Source organism: Pleurodeles waltl, chromosome 7 (genome assembly GCF_031143425.1).
Source record: "Pleurodeles waltl isolate 20211129_DDA chromosome 7, aPleWal1.hap1.20221129, whole genome shotgun sequence".
In the NCBI taxonomy this organism is placed as follows: domain Eukaryota; kingdom Metazoa; phylum Chordata; class Amphibia; order Caudata; family Salamandridae; genus Pleurodeles; species Pleurodeles waltl.
Window position 1 is genome coordinate 789,061,684 of NC_090446.1, and position 19,540 is coordinate 789,081,223.

The following is a 19,540-nucleotide window of genomic DNA, read 5'->3' on the forward strand; positions in this document are numbered from 1 at the left end:
CCTGAGAACCAGAAGGTGCATTTAACTGCGGCTGCCATAATTCTCAACCACAGAGCAGCCCGACCTCGTACTGCCCCTTTGCTCTACTGTTCTTTTCTCCTCGGACCCCTGTGAGTATTAGGCCCAAAATGTTTGCATCAGGAGCAGCTGCTGTGCAGTAGAGAGTTCTGCATTTTTCCGCTTTGAAAAAGAAATGAAAATGGCCCACAGAAGGGTGCAGGAACTGCAGTGTCATGGCTGCCGCTCTCGTGCATGACCACACCTCGACTTTTGGTGCATTGACTAGCAAAACTCTGTATTTTGGGAAATACAAAGGCTCAGAAGACAAAATCACCACATCAAAAATAACATCAACAATAGTAATAATGGTAGGAGCAAGCCTAAAACGAGCCTTCACAGAGCAAGAGGGTGCACAAAGTACCACGAACCAGTTGTGTATCTTTAGCACCCGCTGCCACCGAGGTGGGGGTGCCGAGCCCCAAGGGTCCCCCACAGCAGTCATGCACCGCGCACTGGTTTGCATTATGCACGGTCGGGCCCTCCATTTACTTTGCAAAGGGGGGGAGGCAAGTTTATACCACTGCCTCAAACTACTGATCCCCCAAGACTGGAAGGTCAAGGGGGAAAAAGGATGATCTGAGCCGTCGCCGTCTATGCCCTCCCAGAACACATTATCCTATGTCATATAGTGTCTCAATTTTATATTTACGCATTACGGGACCACCTGAGTGGCGCAGAAAATATGAGTATTATCCAGCAAAATTAATCTATTATTCACTGTATGTATGTTTGTTGTTGAATGAGTGTGTACATTTCAAGAGTAAGGGCAATAGGGATCCTGCCCCGGAAGCCATGATCACCCAATAGTTCTTGTAGACACGCCGTGTTTGCTTTTTGTGGCTAAAGGTGCACAAAGTGTGCCTGTGGATCCAATACTTGCAAAAAGATCAAAATGATTTACCTGTAATCCAAGCAGAAGGCAGAGATACCAAGGAGGAACATCTTCAATTTTGTAAATTAGATCTAAGTTGTTGCTCCCTGGATTCACTGTTAACGAAGTTTCATTCAGGGTGCCTTCTTGATTCTGTAATAGATTTAAGGAGCAAGATGATCATTCAGTTACATTATAAAAGTTTAATCTAGAAGCTCTAAAAATTATAATTTACAGAAATAAATGTATCCAGCTGTCTGTAAAATACATTGTAAACACAGATGTACGACACCTTGAAGTGTATGGCAAGGATTCATAATGTTAGTTAACCTTCTCATTGCATTATCTTGAATTCCATTGCTCCTACTGTGCACATTTCACTTTGTGTTGCTGCCTTTTTCCTTTTTATATGTTAATTTTCTTCTTCCTGAAACTATATTCTTGTGTGACATTTTTTTTAAATTCTGTTTATTGAAATTTTCATTCAAGAAACAGTGAGAGCATGCACAGCTACATAAATTGCAGTTGGCACGATACAACTGCATTAACATCGCCAGCTGAACTACTTGAGGCTCTCTTTATAACAAAGGAACAAGGGGGAAGAAAAGGGGAAACTCAGAAGAAGGTTCATAAATATTCAGCCAGTTGTAGGTACACAGCTCGGTGTACCATGGCAACTGTCAGCATGGACAGGCAGCGCAGTGTCAGTTGGTATCTTAAGCGACCAATGTCATGAAGGTGGTGACTGTAGGTAAGTCACTCTTTTCACCATGGTTACCCCCACTTTTTACCTTCTGTCGGTATGCTTAGACTGTTTTCACTGGGATCCTGCTAACCACAACCCCAGTGATTATGCTCTTTCCCTCTAATATGGTTGTCTAGGACTTTGCACACCCGACAATTGGCATACTGGTGCCCCCTTACAAGTCCCTAGTATATGGTACTTAGGTGCCCAGGGCATTGGGGCACCAGGGGTTCCTCATGGGTTGCAGCATGTATTGAGCCACCCACGGGAGCTCCCTTCAAAATGTGTCTGCACGCCTGCCATTGCAGCCTGCGTGAAAATGTGAATGCATCCTTTCACTACAGGTCAATGCACTAGGTCACTGTAAGTCGTTCCTATGGTAGGCTCTCCTAGCCCAGAGGGCAGGGTGCAGGTCCCTGTGTGTGAGGGTACCCCTGCATGAGCAGAGACAGCCCTATGAACTTCAGCTTCATTGCACTGAACTTCATAAGTGTGGGGAAGCTATTTTGCCCATGTCACTCACTACCTGTGTCCTGCAACATAATTATAACTCCGAATCTGGGCATGTTTGGTATCAAACATGTTGGTATCATAACCCCATATTGTTGCCAGTATTGGTTGCAGGACTCCATGCACTCCGGGGGCTTGATAGAGGAACACCCTTATTGCTCCTATCAGTCTACCGGTTTTTGCAGGCAGCCCATGCTGCTGCCACCCTCCAGACAGGTTCCTGCCCTCCTGCTGCTTGGCCAGCTCAAGCAGGGGAAGCCAGAACAAAGGATTTCCTGTAGGAGATGGCGGCAACACCCTCTCCCTTGGAAATAGGTGTTACAAGGCTTGGGAGGGGTAGCCTCCCCAAGCCACCAGTATGTTTTGAAGGGCACATTTGGTACCCTCCTTGCATAAACCGGTTTGCACCAGCCCAGGGACCCCTGGTCCCTGCTCTGGAACGAAACTGGACAAAGGAAAGGGGAGTGACCACTCCCCTATCCATCACCACCCCAGGGGTGGTGCCCAGAGCTCCTCCAGGTGGCCACTTGGTCCTGCCATCTTGAAACCAAAATTTGCAGAGGCCCCTTGGAGCATCTGAGTGGCCAGATCAGCAGGTGAAGTCACAGCTCCCCTCCTGAGAGGTGGTCACCTTGCTAGGTGACCAATCCCCCTTCTAGGGCTATTAAGGATCTCCCTGGTGGGCGGGTCCTCAAATTCAACGTGCAAGACTTCCCCAGGACTCGGCTGCATCGTTTACTTCATCTTCTGGCCACTGGAACTGCGTCTGGACTTTCCAGGAACTGACAATTTGCAACTCCGACGAAGACTTCACTTTGCAACATTGTTTCTCTCGCTTCTTCCTGCAACTGCAACATTTCTCCAGCTGTGCATCCTCTGAGGTCAGCGAGACTTCAGCCTACACCAAGAAGTAAGAAGGAATCTCCCTTGGAGTGAAGGAATCGCTCCTCTGCATCTGCAGGCACCAACTGCCTCGATGTCCGGCTGCGTAGATCTGCTCTCCTCTGAAACTACATGGATCCTGCATCACAGGTGGTGATCTGGAGGGGTCCCCAAGGTCCTTTCTGCCATCTTTCCAACCTGTGAGACGTAAGCCCTTGCCTCTCCTTGCAGGACAGTACCCCTGTGGACTGCGATTCTTGCAGCTACCAAGGCTTGTTTGGACCTGCTCCAATGGATCTTCACACTCTGTGTAGCCCCGGCCTCCAGCACTTCATTCTGCCAAGCACAGTCTCCTTTTGCTGCTCCAGCGACGTGGGACTCCTCTTCAGGTGTGCTGACAGGGCCTCATTGCGACTTACTATGCCTGCTGCCAGTGGGTTGCCTGTGGGGCTGCATTCGCTTCTGTTGGCTCTCCCGACTTCTGAGGGTCACCTTGGACTCCCCTCCAAGGGTCGAGTCCCCTGAGTCTTGCTGGTCCTCTTCATTCTTGCAACTCTTCGTTTTCTTCTCCTTTGTTTCCCAAGGCTTGTTGGTTGTTTTCCTGCACCACTGACCAACTGCAACCCGGCAGTCGATGTGGGACACCATCTGCATCACTTCAGGGACACCTCTTCATCACCTGTGCTGCACAGCTGGTCTTCTTCTTCCCCCGTCAACCTGGTCCTGCATCCACAGAAGGGTGGGTAGTGTCTCCTGCCACGACTGGACACTCCATCACGAACTGGACTCTGTCCCCTTCCTTTGCAGGTCCTCTTCTGCCAGAATCCACCTTCGGTTTCATCCAGTCTGGTCTGGGTCTTGCACAATCCTTTTGCTAAGTCCTTCTGTTGGTTCTGGGGAAAACCAAGTACTTATTTTTGCTCTACTGGTCGCTGGGAGTTACTCTGGTACTCACCTCTTGGGGTTCCTAGTTCCTCCAGCTGCCTTCTAACGACTCCACATCCTTGGGTGGGAGACTGTATCTCACATTCCACTTTCTGAGTATATGGTTTGGTCCTCCCAGAGAGCCCTCACTATTTTTGAATACTTTTGCCAATGCTTGTTGTTTTTATGCTCCTTACTGATTGCTATTGTGTATCTAGTTAGTGTGTGCTTACCTCCAGATAGTATTCGAGTATTTGTGTTACTATAATGAATTACCTTTATTGTTGTAACACTGTGTAGTTCTTTCATGTGTGATAGTGCTGTGTGGCTTTAGTTGTATTGCTTAAGCTTTGCGTGCCTCCTAGATAAATCATAGCTGCTCATCCACAGCTACCTCTAGAGAGCCCTGGCTTCCTAGACACTGCTTGCATTTCACTAATAGGGGATACCTGGACCTGATACAGGGTGCTAACAACAAAGGTGTCCACCACACACCAGGCCAGCTTCCTACAGTGACTTCCGGCTGAGGTGCAACCGCTGGAGCCATGGCAGCATCACCTTCCCCCACACACTCCAAAGGGGCCTAGATGTCATGGGGCTGGGACCGCACTGGCATCAGCTCCCGGTACGCTGTGAGTTGTTCTTGGCAATAGGCTGCATGTCGGAGCCATCTGGCCCTGCGCAGCTCCAGATGTTTGCCCCAGTGCGTTGCCACCTGCTGATCTGCTAGGAGAAGGAGCAGAGCCATCTGATTATGCACAGCCAGAGCAAAAACCTTTATGTATCCCAACAGCGCGACACTTGGCGAGTATTCCATCACCTGGCCTGTGGTGTCATAAAGTTGCAAACACCTAGGCTCAAAAGCCCTGAACCGCCGGGCAATCCCACACCAAGTGCATGATGTCTGCATTAGGGTGTGAGCAGCATCTACACCGTGTGTCCTTGACAAGTCCCATGTGAAATAACTTGTCCGGAGTGTGATATGGCGTATGCAAATACTTGAAGTGCAGTTGGTGAAGCATATTTTTGGGCAGGACTGGACACAGCACTATTGCCATTGGGCATCAATCATAGAAGCACCCAAATCAGTCTCCCACACCCGATGGGCGACAGGGAAGCAAACCGGTGCCGCCTCCTGTATCCCACATGCTGTCGTGGTACAAGCCTGCACAGGATTGCATTGTGAGAAATGCTTCCAGCACCTGCAGCACAGGAGGGGCCCTGTAGTGGTTGCTGTGGCATAACGAAAGTACTGTCCAGTTATATTGCTCCCGTTGTATTTAGTTGCAAGGACCAGAGGTGAGCCTGAGTACCAGCAATGTGCGTTATTGGAAGGTAAGGGTGGCTGATGAGTGGCATCGATGGAGCAAAGAGGGTGTCCACTCTGGCACATTACTCAAGCTCATGCCATGCCCAGATCATGCAGCCTATTGTGTTTACTCATGCACTTAGCCATTGAGGGAATAAGTACAAGGCCATCTCAAGAGGACATAGTGCAACCTGTTCATATTCTGGTGCTGTGGGTGCAATAAGTTGCATGGGGAAAAGTGAGTAATGCATGAATTGTGCCTGAGCACAGAAATAGGTCAAGTCCATGTCTGGGGCTCCCAGTCCCCCCTGCTCAAAGGGAAGGATTAATATCTCCCACATGATACAAGAGTATTTCCCGACCCATGCGAGTGTCACCAAATGCAATCAGAGCCGTTTGTGAAAATACAGTGGCAATGATAGCGGCAGATTAAGAAATAAATACAGGAATTTGGGGAGGACCACCATTTTAGCGATAGCTAGCCGCCCAGTCAGTGACAGTGGAAGTCTCATCCAGTCCTTCACTCGCTTCTCAAGCCATGTAATTAAACGCCAATAGTTGACTCTCCACAAGTTGTCAAGGTTTCTGCTTAGCCAGACATCCATATAATGCACCGGCTCCCATGTCCAACGAAGTGGACATTCCGGGACAAACGTTTCTGTAACATCCGTTAAAGGGAACAAGGTTGATTTGGCCCAATTGATGGTGATGCCCGATAAACCACCAAATCCAGTAAATTCGCATATCAATGGGTCCAAGTTATCTTGTAGATTTTTAACATACAGGGTGAAATCATCCCCGCACATAGACACCAAAACGTGGCAAAGTGTAAAAGCCAGACCTCTGTGGGAGTGGTGCTGCTAGAATCTCACCTCCAGCGGTTCCATACACAGCAAGGGCCAACAAAATAGGGGACACTATCGAGTGCCCTGTGAAACCAGGAAGGGGATATATTCCCCCACTGATGCATACTCGGACGACAGGCTGGACATACATTAGATTAGTTTAATAAATCTGGGGCTCACTCCAAGGTGGGTCAGCAATGCATACAGATAAGGCAATTCTAAGGAATCAAATGCCTTAGTGGCATCTAATAATACCACAGCCCCATGGAGTGCAGGATCAATAGTATGTACCAGCTCAAAGAAGAATGCAGATTGTGTGCAGTCAGTCTGCCAGGTACAATCCTAGACTTGTCTAGGTGCGTGATGTGTGGTAAAAGTGGGAGGAGGTGCAAAGCAATTCATTTCACATGAATTTTGTTGTCCACGTTAATCATGGAAAAGGGCGATATGACTCACACCATCTGAGATCATTTTCTGGCTTGAGTATTGGGGCAATCAGCGCATTGCGCAACGTAGGCAGGAGGATACCTGTGGAAAGGGATTCCTCATATAGTTCAAGGAGATACAGGGCAAGGAGCCCTGCATATTCCTTGTGTAAGGCAGCAGTAAGTCTTTCCAGGCCAGGGGCCCTGTCACCCGGTAGCGAGGAGATAACTAGCACTCACACCATGAACAGTTTGTCTAGGTACATTCTGTGGCCCTCATCTCACCACAGCAGATTCACTGAGTCAAAATAGGGAACGAGGTCTGGTGGTGTTGCATCTTGTGTGGTTGTGTAGTTTTTGGAGTGGAAGTCAGCCATTTCGCTTTGTACAGTCTCCATCCCCACACACTCACGCTGAGCGTCCCCATCTAATTCAACAAAATAATCGCTGGCCCACAATTTGCACCAAAGGTGGGCTGGTGTCTTTGCAGCTCTATCCCCCTCCATGCGGATGTCTCCCTACCTAGATAACCGGCCTCTCTACTGGCTGCTTCTTCATATTCGTCCAGCTTGCCCCCGATCTCCGCAAGGAAGGACGCCGAGCAGCTCACGAAGTAGTGGAGTTCCAAAGTTTGTATGTCAGGTTAAAGTTGCGCCACATCACCATGCAGTGCCCTTATTATCCCCGCATGCTTTGTTTCCCCCGTATGACAGCCTTGAAGCCTCCCACAGTGTTGACTGTGAGTACACTTACCCTTCGTTTTGCTGAAAATAGTCCACTATGGCTGATCTAACATCTGCTTGGAATAGCTGATCTTGCAAGGCAAAAAAAGGAATTCAGCAGGTGAAAGCGCGTGCAGCACAGTCTGGTGGGTGCAGCTTCAAGAGCACCGACCATGATCGGATAGTGTCCACAGGAGGTGCTCAAACTTTGAGGTCCATGCTTACAAATCGCACGTTGCCAGTCAGTAGTCAATGCGTGACCATGTGTTATTTGAAGTGGAAATACATGTGTCTTCTGCATCGCCAGTGTGGCATGCTCTCCAGAGGTCAGTCAGGTGGTTAGCTGTCATTAGCAAGCGCAGCTGCTCTGCCACCCTTGGGTGAGGTCACCAAGACTTGTCAGAGTAGTCTGTGTGGGGATCTAATACCACATTAAAATCTCCTCCCCACAAGAGTGCCCTGTGTTTGGACCATACACTGAGACTAGTTGAATTGGGTGGCTGTGTAGTGCCCCTGACAGCAGGGCATACCTGCCTTCTTTGTCACAGAGGACTCCGCGCGTGCTCCAGGGAAGCCCTTTGTGAATGATAATAGCTACTTCTTGAGCGTAGTTGGAGTAACAAGCCAGATGGCACTCTCCAACCCAGCCCACTCGTAGGTGAGATCCAGTGCCCTCAGTGAGATGTAACTCTTGCAGCATGCAGATGTTTATCTAGTGTTGTTGCAGGGAGGGTAGCACATGATGTGCCGTAAGCCTATCATTAAGACTGTAGATATCCCACGTCACATATCTAATCTGCTCTATTTTGCACAGTTCTGAGTGTTAGGAAAGGGAAAGGACAGGTAAGTTTCTGAACAATCAAATACTGTAAACTTTCTTAACATACCAACTGCCCCCAATGCCGAGTGTAAACGTTCACAGGAGCTACCCTCAGCAAGTCGTTAATAGGGTATCAGTTCCTTCAGGGCCCTGCCACACCACTGACCTAGGAAGGCCGAAGGGAGAGGGGGCAAGAGCAGACCAACTATACTGAGGTTCCCTCCAGTGGGAGGAAGGTAAGTCAGCTGTCTGGCTGGCCCACCGCATACGCTAATGTTGGTGAGCAGGTATGTGAGGACTGAGGAAGAGCAACCTGACTGGGCGGAGATGGGCCCTGCCTCACCCCACAGGCAATCGCAAGGGGCGCGGCCAGGCCAAGACTCTCCAATAAATATGTTTCAGGTTTGCCCGTCTGTTCCTTAGACAGGCCTCAGTCCCCCAGATATAGGCCAGCACAGGGGGCAGCAGTATATGGCACTTCTAATGTTGTGCTCAGAAGAAGGGCAGCAGGAAGGTCCCCATAGACCGGCATACTCACAGGTATATGGTCTAAGGGAGAAAGACTGGAGGAATGGTCTCTTAGCTTCACAGACCACACATATTCAGATAGTGTTCGAGATCCACTCAATTATGCCCCCAGGTGATCACAGCACCGATAATCCACCCTGGACCCAGTATGCGCGGTGCAGGCGCACCCCAATCTCTCACTATGCTCCGGCCCCAGATGGAGCTGTGTTGCCCCAAGGGCTTTTTCTATATCATGTCAATACAGTCAGGGTAGAAGATCACATGTCCGTCATACAGGTACTCATGTGCCACAACCCTGGGGTCAGCGCCAGCGGGAAAAGATGGTCTTGTGCAGCTGAGCTGAGTTGCAGCAGTACAGTCGCCTTAGCTTGCCCAGTGACTGACTCTGGTGTCCTCTCATTCACCGCTGCAGCCCTCAGTTGCTGTCTCCCAAATTCATGCCTCTGGGGCAGCACGGTCTTTAGGCCCAGTAGCCACACAGTCCCAGCCTGTGGCGGCTACAGTGTGAACAGCACAGCCAGGCCCCGGGTAGGGCCCACCATGCTTGGGTGAGCCTCCTCAGCGGCCGCAGTTTACCTTACCCCGGGTGCCGATGCAGGGCCAAAGCGGGTCGAACCAGGCGATGGACTTTTCGATCAGCCGCACCTTTTTCTTGTGGATCACTGCTGGCCTAGCAGGTAGTTTAGGGTGCTCCCCCTTGGCCGGCTCCGGTATCAATCAGTGCCTGCATCCATTTGGGCCATGTTACTGTACCATTTTCACCTCACGGTGCTCTCAGTCTCAGTTAAGACTCGAAGACCTCGCAGCCGCATTGCTTGCAAACACGCAGCCTGCAGACCCGGTCCTCCGCCCAGCCCCATCGGGAACAGAAGTGGAACAGCCGCCCCACAACACTCAGGGGGCCCAGGGTGGGGGTCTGCCGTCTTCAGTCCCCATGGTGGAGCCACCCACGAGGCAGCTCCGGGCACGATGCTGGAGTTCTTCACTGTGATCAGCCGCGTCGCCGTCCTCAGCCACCAAAGCAGGGATACCACACCATCTGCAGTAGCATCCAGGCACACTGAGGGAGACCCCGATGCTGCAGTCAGAAGCAGATAAATGTCGGATTAGAGTCTCCGACCGGCAGAGCCTCATTCAGTGGTGGCCACCTTGTGGTGGGGCTCTCTAGCACCCCCTCATATTTTTGAGTGGCATTTTTAATTGGTCAGCATTAATATTTAGTAATCTAGTGTCTCTGAATATTGGACATTTTAATGTTTGGGCCTAATTTTCCCCCTAATTAATTCTTTAAACCTATAATGAAGTGCATAGATTTATTTAATGAATTGTATACACTCGTGCTGAACCAGGGATTGGAGTTTATATTTCAGCATAATCTCGGGGTTTACATTGAAAAACATTTCATGGTCTGAGAATGTGTCTATTATTTTCAGATTGTACCTTGGTCTCAGATCCAGTGCCCAAAATCACTAGTCTAACTACCTCTGTATCAATGTTCTGGTTAGTGTTCCACAGTCTGTGTTGGGAATCTAAGGTGTTTGGAGACCCTGCTTTCTAAAGAAGGAGCCTGAAAAAGATTCTAAGTGCTAAAGCAATAGAGGTTTGAAGTTAAGTTTTTCTCTTTGATAGATCATGGAAAGACCTAGTATGGCTTCCAATTTGAGACTTTTTATACACTTTCAGACAGAGAAAATAGTACATTGAACTAACCAATAATCAAGCAGAAAACACATCACATTGTGTAATTACTTTTGCTCGCCATCAAACACCCTTACCATGTCATTTGAATAGTATGAAGAGGGGAGTGGAAGTATTTTGCTGGCACAAGCTAGATTCTTTTGAGAACCCTTCACTAAAGATGCCAGCTGTTTAAGATGCATATTTTGTCATAGTGTCACATTGTGATACTTAAGTGTGTCACTGCCTCCTCTGGTTTACAGTCAGGCTCTGCTTTGCTGTACATACTTTTGATATGGTGTTGTGCAAAAACAGCATTACTTTGCAGGTAGTTAAAGCCATCTTGAAATGACGAAAGGAATATGGATTGTGGTGGACCTTAGCAAAGTATGTTTTATTAGTCCAAAATGTACAATGTGACCATTAAACTCTCATTTTCTTATACAGTTAAATATTCTAAATCTGGCACAGATTGAGGTGTATTGGCCGATTTATGCAGGGGTCCTAGTTCTGTAACATCAGGAAGTATTGGAAATTAGTACTGAAGTGTGCTGATATAGGGTATGTAAGTGTGTGGGTGTGGGTGTGTGTTTGCGTGTCTTGATTGGGGAAGATAAAGCTCAAGGATGCGGTGCACTCTGGGAACAGGGGAGTGTCCAACACTGCAGGAAAAGAGAATGGATATGGACATGTACATGGCAGCTGAAAAAGTTACATATGCCAGCAGGGGTTGTCCCCCAAAATTTCGTAAAGTATGGGGAAAATGGATAGAATAATATTCTCTAGAGCTGTCGGAAATCGGGGCGTGACTTGGTGGGAGTAAATATGTTCTTATCTGATGCAGGTGCTGTTTACGATCTGGTATCCTGATACATTAACATACCTCTATGGGCTAACAAGTGTCTCTGGTGGGGGTGGAAGGGATGTGGGTTGACGATTGTTGTTGACATGCAGACAATAGGATTGACTTCCAGACCTGCTGTCTATCATTTGCTTTTGCTATGGTGCCAACGAAAAATACAAATATATTACAAATAAAAAGCATGCAAAACATTCTTTGAGCTGTATTTCCCAGTATTGAACAACAGGGGCGTTACAGGTAAGGACTGGGATGCAGTTGCAGAACTGTGGAGGTCTCTGTAACATAATACCTGGTGGTATGACATGACAATGCTGAGGTACATTTAAAGTTACATTCTTTTTATGAGGCTGGTCTAGACACCCTCAGACTCCGTTCCCCTACATAGGCAGCACAGGGTGCTGTCCCATTATTGCTCTGGGTATTTAAGGGACAACTCACCTTCACATCTCCACCAATAGTTTTTTTGTAATAAGACCAAGCAGCACAATTTAAAGCACATTTGCCAAAAGTCCCTTTAAATAAAAAGATTTTAAAGAGTTCTAAAAGAGTTGTTGAAACTTTCATAGCTGTTTATAATATTAACCACAAATCGCACATTCATGTGCACCTGTACATTTAACTTCTCATTTTTTACACTTTGGAGATCAAGGCAAAGAAAAAGCATTAATACAAAACAGTATGTTCTGAAACAAGAACTTTGTGCTCAGAAGAATAATGTCCCCTGAAGCGGGCACTTTCACTTTATTATGCCCCACTGGGCAATTTGTGCGGATCTTTCGACTTCACCAGATAAAGGAATTGGAGGGGATTGGAGGCAGAGGGGAAATGAAATGTGGTCCTTTTTCTAGTTTGCAAGACTTCGGTGTTAGAATGTTGTAATGTAATGCATGCTCCTCTGCTTGCTCAAGATGTGTGTGCACCTATGTAAATCATGTTGTCTCACTTCTCAGGTCAATTATGTTACTCGAAGTGCTTAGGGGTCCACTTTATTTTATTGAAAGTGCCTATGGATTCGCTTTATGCTATTGGAAGCGCCTAGGGGCCCACTTTATGTTATTGAAAGTGCATATGGAGCAGCTTTATGTTGTTAGAAGGGCCTTTGTGCTGCTTTATGTCATTGGAAGTACCTATGTGCCCGCTTTATGTTATTGGAAGCGTCTAGGGGCCCACTTTATGTTATTGAAAGTGCCTATGGGGCAGGTTTATGTTATTAGAAGTGCCTATGTGCTGCTTTATGTCATTGGAAGTACCTATGTGCCCGCTTTATGTTATTGGAAGAGCCTATGGGTCTGCTTTATGTTCTTAAACGTGCCTATGAGTTTGTTTTATGGTTTTGGAAGCGCCTAGGAGGTCTGCTTTATGTTATTGGAAGTACCTATGTGTCTGTTTTATGTTATTGGCACCAGGGGTCAGCTTCATGCTACTGGAAGTGCCTATGTGTATGCTTTATGTTATTAGAAGTGCTTTGGAGCTCCTACAATTTGCGGCATGTACCATACTTGAACATTCATTAACATGAGCAGTGTTTTAGCCAAGCACAGGATATTCCTCCAGAATACTGAGTGAAAAACATAATGAGAACAAAATATCGGGGTCTAAATACTGAGAACCAAAATATCATGAACTGATGTGTATTTAGGTAAAGCAGGCTACCCACGAGCATCTATAACAGGAAATTCATCTGAACACTTTGGGTAATGGTTTGCACGGTTTGCTGCATTCATGCCCGTATTATGAAAAGTCTACTGTTTTTATTTGAGTTGCTTTTATGTTATGTGAAAGTAGCAAACAGACATAGAAAATTCGAGTTGACTTTCTTAAAGTTAAAAATTAAAAATAGGATGCACCTCTTTATTATAAATACTTAAGTTATTTAAGCTTAACCTTTCAATGAACTGAGTTTATGTTTTAGAAAGAAGTGTTTCTTTCTTGTGGTAGTGCCATTTAACACTGATGGAAATTTGTTTGCAGGAAGAATAGAGAAAAGAATGGACATTCAGGGTCCAAAGTCTTGAGGCTGCATTCGGTATTGATTTGTCCGAGAATGATTAGTAAATGAGAGACTCCCGAAGGCCGTGGTGGCAGATTTAGCGCTCTGTAGCGACCTTTGCATCCATGGTAAAGTCGCCTCACATGCGGCCAGGAAGATGCAGTACTCTGCCTTCATGGGCCTGGGAAGGTCACTGAGATTTGAGGAATGGTGTTTTACCTGCCACGAATACACAATCAGTGACATTTTCGGCGACAGGCCAGCCAGGGGCACGCTATTGAAATTTGGGGTGTGTGGGGAGCTCCACTCTGCTGGCGGAGCTAATGGAGTTTTTGGAACTACATTTTCTAGTTTTTGGAACTACATTTTCTGCTTGGAGCGCAAAGTTAGTCCAAAAACTCTGCTAGCCCTGCCAGCGGAGCTGAGCTCACCCAGTGCGCACTGCAGCCCAGTTATGTGCTGCACAGCGCAAGCGCAGACAGTCTGCACTTGCACTGTGCAACTCATAAATGGGCTACAGCATGCACCGGAAGCGGAGGACAGAGGAAGGCATCTTCTGCGGACTTGTAGCCGTCAGACAACAAGGAGAAAAGGACCCCCTGGAAGACCCAGGTAACTCCTTGTCTCTTGTTTTCTCTTGTTTGTGCACACTGGTGCACAAACAAGGACTGAAACAGCAGCTTTTGCTGCCTATGGCCATGGCCTGAATTCAGAACAGGGCCGGAGGCAGTGAAAGCTGTCATTTCTGGCCTCTTGTGCACTGGCCTGTCCTATGTGCAATGCACTCTTGACATTTTTATTGTTGCCTGAAGGCTGGAACAAGGAACTCTGCATCAAGTGATTGCTAAACACCCCTCCCCCCTCCGAGGTCAGTGCCCCCTTCCAGGTCATCCCCCAGTGTGGCTGCACCGGTCACACTGCTCTAAAGCTGGCCTTGTTCACAAATGAGCCATTTTGCAAGTCTGTAATATGAATATACTGTTTACAGCACCTGGCTTTGTGGTCTTTGGCAAATATTGTACTGTTTCGATCAAGGTGAACAGATCTTCTTAAACATTTGTTTTTGCGAACTGAAGGGAAGTAATTACATTTAAGATATAAAGCTTGCCTTTTATTTAGTTTACACTATGGAGAGAACACAAATATATTATTTGTGCTATAGAGTTTCATTTTTTGTTTTGATGAGCATTTTCTTTAAACAAGTGAACAAAAAGGCACACGTATAAAAAGGTGTAGCAAAATATGTAAGCATAGGAAATACAATAAAGGAAGCCCATGTTTTAAAATATCCATGAATATGATGAGCTAGTAATGTTTGCACAGAACCATCCACTTCTCCAATACTAAAATCTACCATCGGAACGTCTTTTAACATTCACAAAATAGATCTGAACTGAACAATTTATCTAATAAAGCGGGTGAGTAGCACACTCTAACAATATTGATTGATTGATTGAAATCTCTTTAAGTTAGCTATTTCTCCTTTAAATGACAATAGTAATCTGCTTCAGTTAAAATACATTTATAGCGTCCTCACCAGCCCGGGAACATGCCAATTACCATGCACACAAGAAGCCCTATAACAGACGCCTCTGTTCCTCAGCATACTATCACACTCCACTCTGATTACGTCATAATTGTTGATAACCACACCTTAACACCTCCCAGCAAGTTATGTAATTCCTCTGTTAAGTCTGCCCAGAACCACAAGGGTTTTAGCACACATAGTCCCATGTCACTACATCTCCTCCTTTGTTAAATAAAAAAATATGAACAAGTCACATTATGTTTCTTCAATAATTCGTTGGGCACTAGCGCTAGTCGGCTTAATCGAATGGTATGAGGTGGTTGAGATGCACTCGTGTTGTGCACAGATGACACAGGTTCTGATGCTTGATCTGGATTGTAAGGCAAGATCAGCTCATTCATAACTGCAGGAGCTGATGAACGTCGAGGTAGGTGCATAAAGTGTGACAAATCCAGTGTGATGGACTTTCTGAGACAATGCGCAGTCACCATGTGTCCCTGACATGTCACAACCCTCAGAGAACTGACAGAGTGTCTATTTTCAGCAATAGTTTCTTCTTGACCAGGACCTAGTCACCGTCATCGAAGACTGTTTTCTGAGCTCCTCGACAAAGGTTGGCAAATGTTTTCATTTTGCATTTTTGAAAACAGTCTGTGACACAAACCTTATCAGCATTCAAGGGTAAGCCCACTGTGGCAGTTTAGTTCTGCTGGCTCTCCCAAATAATGTGGCAGGACTCTCACCAGTTGTGGAGTGAGGAATTGAACAATAAGGTTTGACACAGGGCCTGGTTTAACTTGACCCCTCCATTGATGCTCATTGAGTTACCCTTTTGAGGGTACCCATGAATCGTTCCATAACACCATCAGCTTGGTGGCCACAGAGGTGTACCTTTTTGATGCTTGACATTTAGTCTGACTAGAAACTCCTTGAATTCTTTGCTGTTGAACGGTGAACTATTGTCAGATTTTAGAATGGTGGGGATACCCCATGCTGCAAAAGCTTGAATACTCATCAGTGACTACCAAGAGATGATGTCTGTTTCCTAAGGGCCCAAAGAAATCACCTGCAACTCTTTCCCAAACCTGTGCAAGAAGGTCAAACATTGTCAATGGGTGCTGTGTCACTTTGGGGGAGAAGCAGTTGCAAAGATGGCACTTTTTAAGTTACCTCTGAACTCACTTGTCTAGGGGCAGGAACCGCACTTGGTGTCTTAGGGCTATTTTGATGGCTACAATGCCACATTGTCATTCATGAACTAGTTCAAATACTTGCTGTCTTAGGCTCTCAGGTATGACGATTCTCAAGCCTCTCAATACAACATCTTCCTTGGTCATGGACAGCTCATCCTGCACATTTTAGAATTTTTTCAATACAGCATTGTCACAAAAGGTTGAGTGCTCCTCTTCCACAACTGAGTTGAAATAATGTATTTGAGGATAAGCATGTTCTTATCGGCATTAATAGCGGCAATAACCTGTTCAATTGACAGGGCTGCTGGCATGCTAGACCTTACAATGAAGTTAATGGATGTCACACTGTGATGATGTTGTGATACTTGTGAAAAGTAATCAGCAGGGTTTTGATCTTTACCCGGCTTGTGTACAATTGCATAGGCAGACTCTTGTAGTTGCAACCCCTACCTCTCAATGGGAGGGGGCATCTTGGTTTCAGGTTTCCAAAAATAGTCACCAGTGCTTGGTGGTCTGTAACGATAGTGAAATGTTTTCGGTATAGAAACACATGAAAATGTTTGCAAGCCAACACTACTGCCAGGCTCTCCTTCTTCTGCTGAGAATAGGTAATTTCTGTGTCAGACAGGCTCCGACTGGCATAGGCCACCATGTGTCTCTGAGTTTTTGGATTACCATTATGTTGAGCGAGTATTGCCCCCAGTCCCACTGGGCTCGCATCTACTGTGATCTCAGTATATAACTCAAAATAGGCCATTTTGGTAGCAATCTCAATTGCATGCTTTATTCTTTTTAAGCTTCGATCACATTCAACAGGGCACAGTAAAGGGACATTTCATTTTGTCAAGTTCCTCGATGGGGCACTCACGCTAGCAAAGTTACAATTGTACCTTGAGCAATAACTGGCCATGCATAAGAAAAATCACAGCATAGTGACATCTTGTGGGGGGCAAGCTGACAGTTTTTGCACTTAATCTGGGCCAGGGGTCACTCCTCCATCAGAGAAGATGAGCCTGAAGAATTTAAGTTTGGTCTTATGAAACTCACACTTTGCTGTGCTCGGAGTGAGACATTCACCAGCAAGTAACTGCACGCTTGTTATGCTTCTTTTGCATTGATCCAGATACCAGTATGTCATCACTGTAATTAAATGCATGTGTGACAGGTTGAATTATTAGAGAATAACATCCTGAAATATTTCTGCAGCTGATGACATACCAAAACTCAACCTTTTGTATTTGAACAAACTAATATGAGTCAAAAAAGTAGTGATGTACCTACAGTTTTCTTGAAACTTGAGTTGATGGTATCATGTGTTAAGGTCAGTGCAGGAGAAGACTTTGGATTTTGGCACCATTAAGCTGCATGATCAAGTCTGCTATGTGTGTACCAGGATATGTTTCTCTCTTGATTGCTTTGTTGGCCTGGCGCATATCAACACAGATGTGCACTGCATCTACACTGTCCTTTTTTGGCACCACCACTAAGGTGAAACCCATGGTGTAGGACCGGTGGAGCACTCATTGATGTCATGTTTCAACAGCTTTTCTAGTTCTTTCTCGATGGCTTCTTACAAGTGAAAGCAGCTCTGTGGTGCAGTTGGGCAACAGGGTGAATTTCCTCAATAATGTGAAACCACACTTTCATTGTCTTGAGTCTTCCTATGTCATGAAACAACAATGTAAACTCACTCACAATTTAGATTGAGTGTGAAGGTTGTAATTGAGAGATATCAGTCCCAGTGTCAAAACTGAGGCGGCATGTACTGAACAAAGTTCCTTGAAGAATGAGAATTGGAGCTTGCACTGATATTGCTTTATGTCGCATTCTTGTTGTGAATGACCCTTGACTCTACAACAGTTGAGGCGTGGCATAGTAGACAAGCTACTGAACTTCTCAACTGGCATGATGTTAATCAATGCACCACTGTCTATGATAAAGGTTATGGGGCAACCGTTGACCAAATTGTTTGGGGTTATGTCCAGAGACGTTGGCAAAGCTTTTAATATAGTGTATGCCCTTGATGAAATGTCTTGATGTGTGAGATTTCAACTGCTTGTCCCCTGGTCCATTAACTAAGAATATGCTTGAATTTCGAAAAAGTATTATATAACTCCCATCCTCTCATCAATGCACTGCCCCGGTTGCTGTTCTTCTACACCTCCACCAGTTGCAGATATTTCAGCACTTGTTGGTGTATGTGATCCTTAAGAAAATGCAACCTATTCTACTCTCACCACTAATCAAACAAGACAAATCTATATTTTGTCATACAGAGCTTAGCAACGCTCATGAATACCTTAAGGAGAAATCAGTCTAGAGCCCTACTTTTCTACAGCACGGCCTCAAAATATAATACTGTAACACACTGCATTGTCAGTTGTTCATCCTCCACTGTGGTGGACGTGTGCTTCTTCCAGTCCCCACCTTTTCTAAGGAAAAAGATGACACTTTCTGATTAAGAAAGAAGAGGGCAAGACACCCAGCATCAAGATCCATACTGTAGCACATTCTCCCATCAGAACAACTTAGCTTACTGCTTCGCTAAACTGAACCCATGAACCAAGGCACTCAGCCCAAGCTCACCGGATAGACATTTAAAACTTCATCAGAGATTAAGACCTCCTCTTTATCACAGACACATGGTTCTTCCGTGTCTCGGCCGCAGTCGTCAACCTACAGATCCAAAATAACTACTTTTTTTCCACAATATCAGATTCCCCAAAGTGGTAAAACAGATTACTCACATTTTAAAACAAAGTTGGTCATGCCCCAGGACAGCTTCCACTTTCCCTCCTCTGCATTATTATCTTTCTGTCTAGAATCCATGGGGATTGTCCTGATGTTGCATTTCACTTCAGCCATCTAATAGATATTATGGTGCTCCATTATAGTCTGAAATGTAGCATTCACTCCCATAACTTCAGATTAGCAAAGTATTTGTTATCTTCACAGTTCAGATCAAGTGGTGCCTTTTCCTACTCACACTGAAGGAAATATCCTAGATCCCATTTTCTGACTGTCCACAAAGGTTTACATTTCCTCAACCATCTTTTGTGACCAGCCAGATCATGCTGCCATGCCTTTAACAATGGCAGTAGTGAACTCCCATTTCCAAGGGTCATAGAAGCCGATGAAAATTCTAAAACTCAGCTTAGAAACATTCACAGTCACAATTAACAGTTAGTAAATGTTTCCTGCACTATTAAGGACTGCTGTAACTCCATAAAAACTGCTCATTCCACCTTCTCCCTAAATAGTTTTAAGTACAGTAAATGATTCCCTGAAAAAATGCTACAACCAGGAATTCAGACACAGATAAGAGAGAAATCAGCCTTTCTTCCTATCACAATTTGCATACCTCTAAGGACAGTCTCAGCCTGCTTTGGATTAAAATCCACTGACATGAAATCCCCTCTGAAAACACAATGATTAAATCGTCCACCTATGCATGTGATGCTGTCCCAGCAAAGTTCAATATTTCATAAGAAACATCATCCTTAACCCATCTAACCTCAACCATCTTAAAAAGGTCTAAAATTTCCATTTAATTTGCAAACTAATTGAGCATTATGCACTCATCTAATTGCAAGCCTACCTTGTAAATCGTAGCCTTATGGGCTCCTATCAATCTGGCCTCAATCTGAAG

At 45.7% G+C, this 19,540-nt stretch overlaps 1 protein-coding gene across 5 annotated transcripts in view; it reads right to left on the reverse strand.

The window, feature by feature from the left end:
* Positions 1-19,540, reverse strand: part of SLC23A1 (solute carrier family 23 member 1) — a 381,822-nt gene that overhangs the window by 151,687 nt on the left and 210,595 nt on the right. For all 5 annotated transcript variants that reach the window (XM_069199322.1, XM_069199324.1, XM_069199323.1 and 2 more), the window contains exon 3: positions 962-1,084. In XM_069199322.1, the coding sequence (XP_069055423.1) occupies positions 962-1,084 (123 nt within the window). The remainder of the gene's footprint in view (positions 1-961; positions 1,085-19,540) is intronic.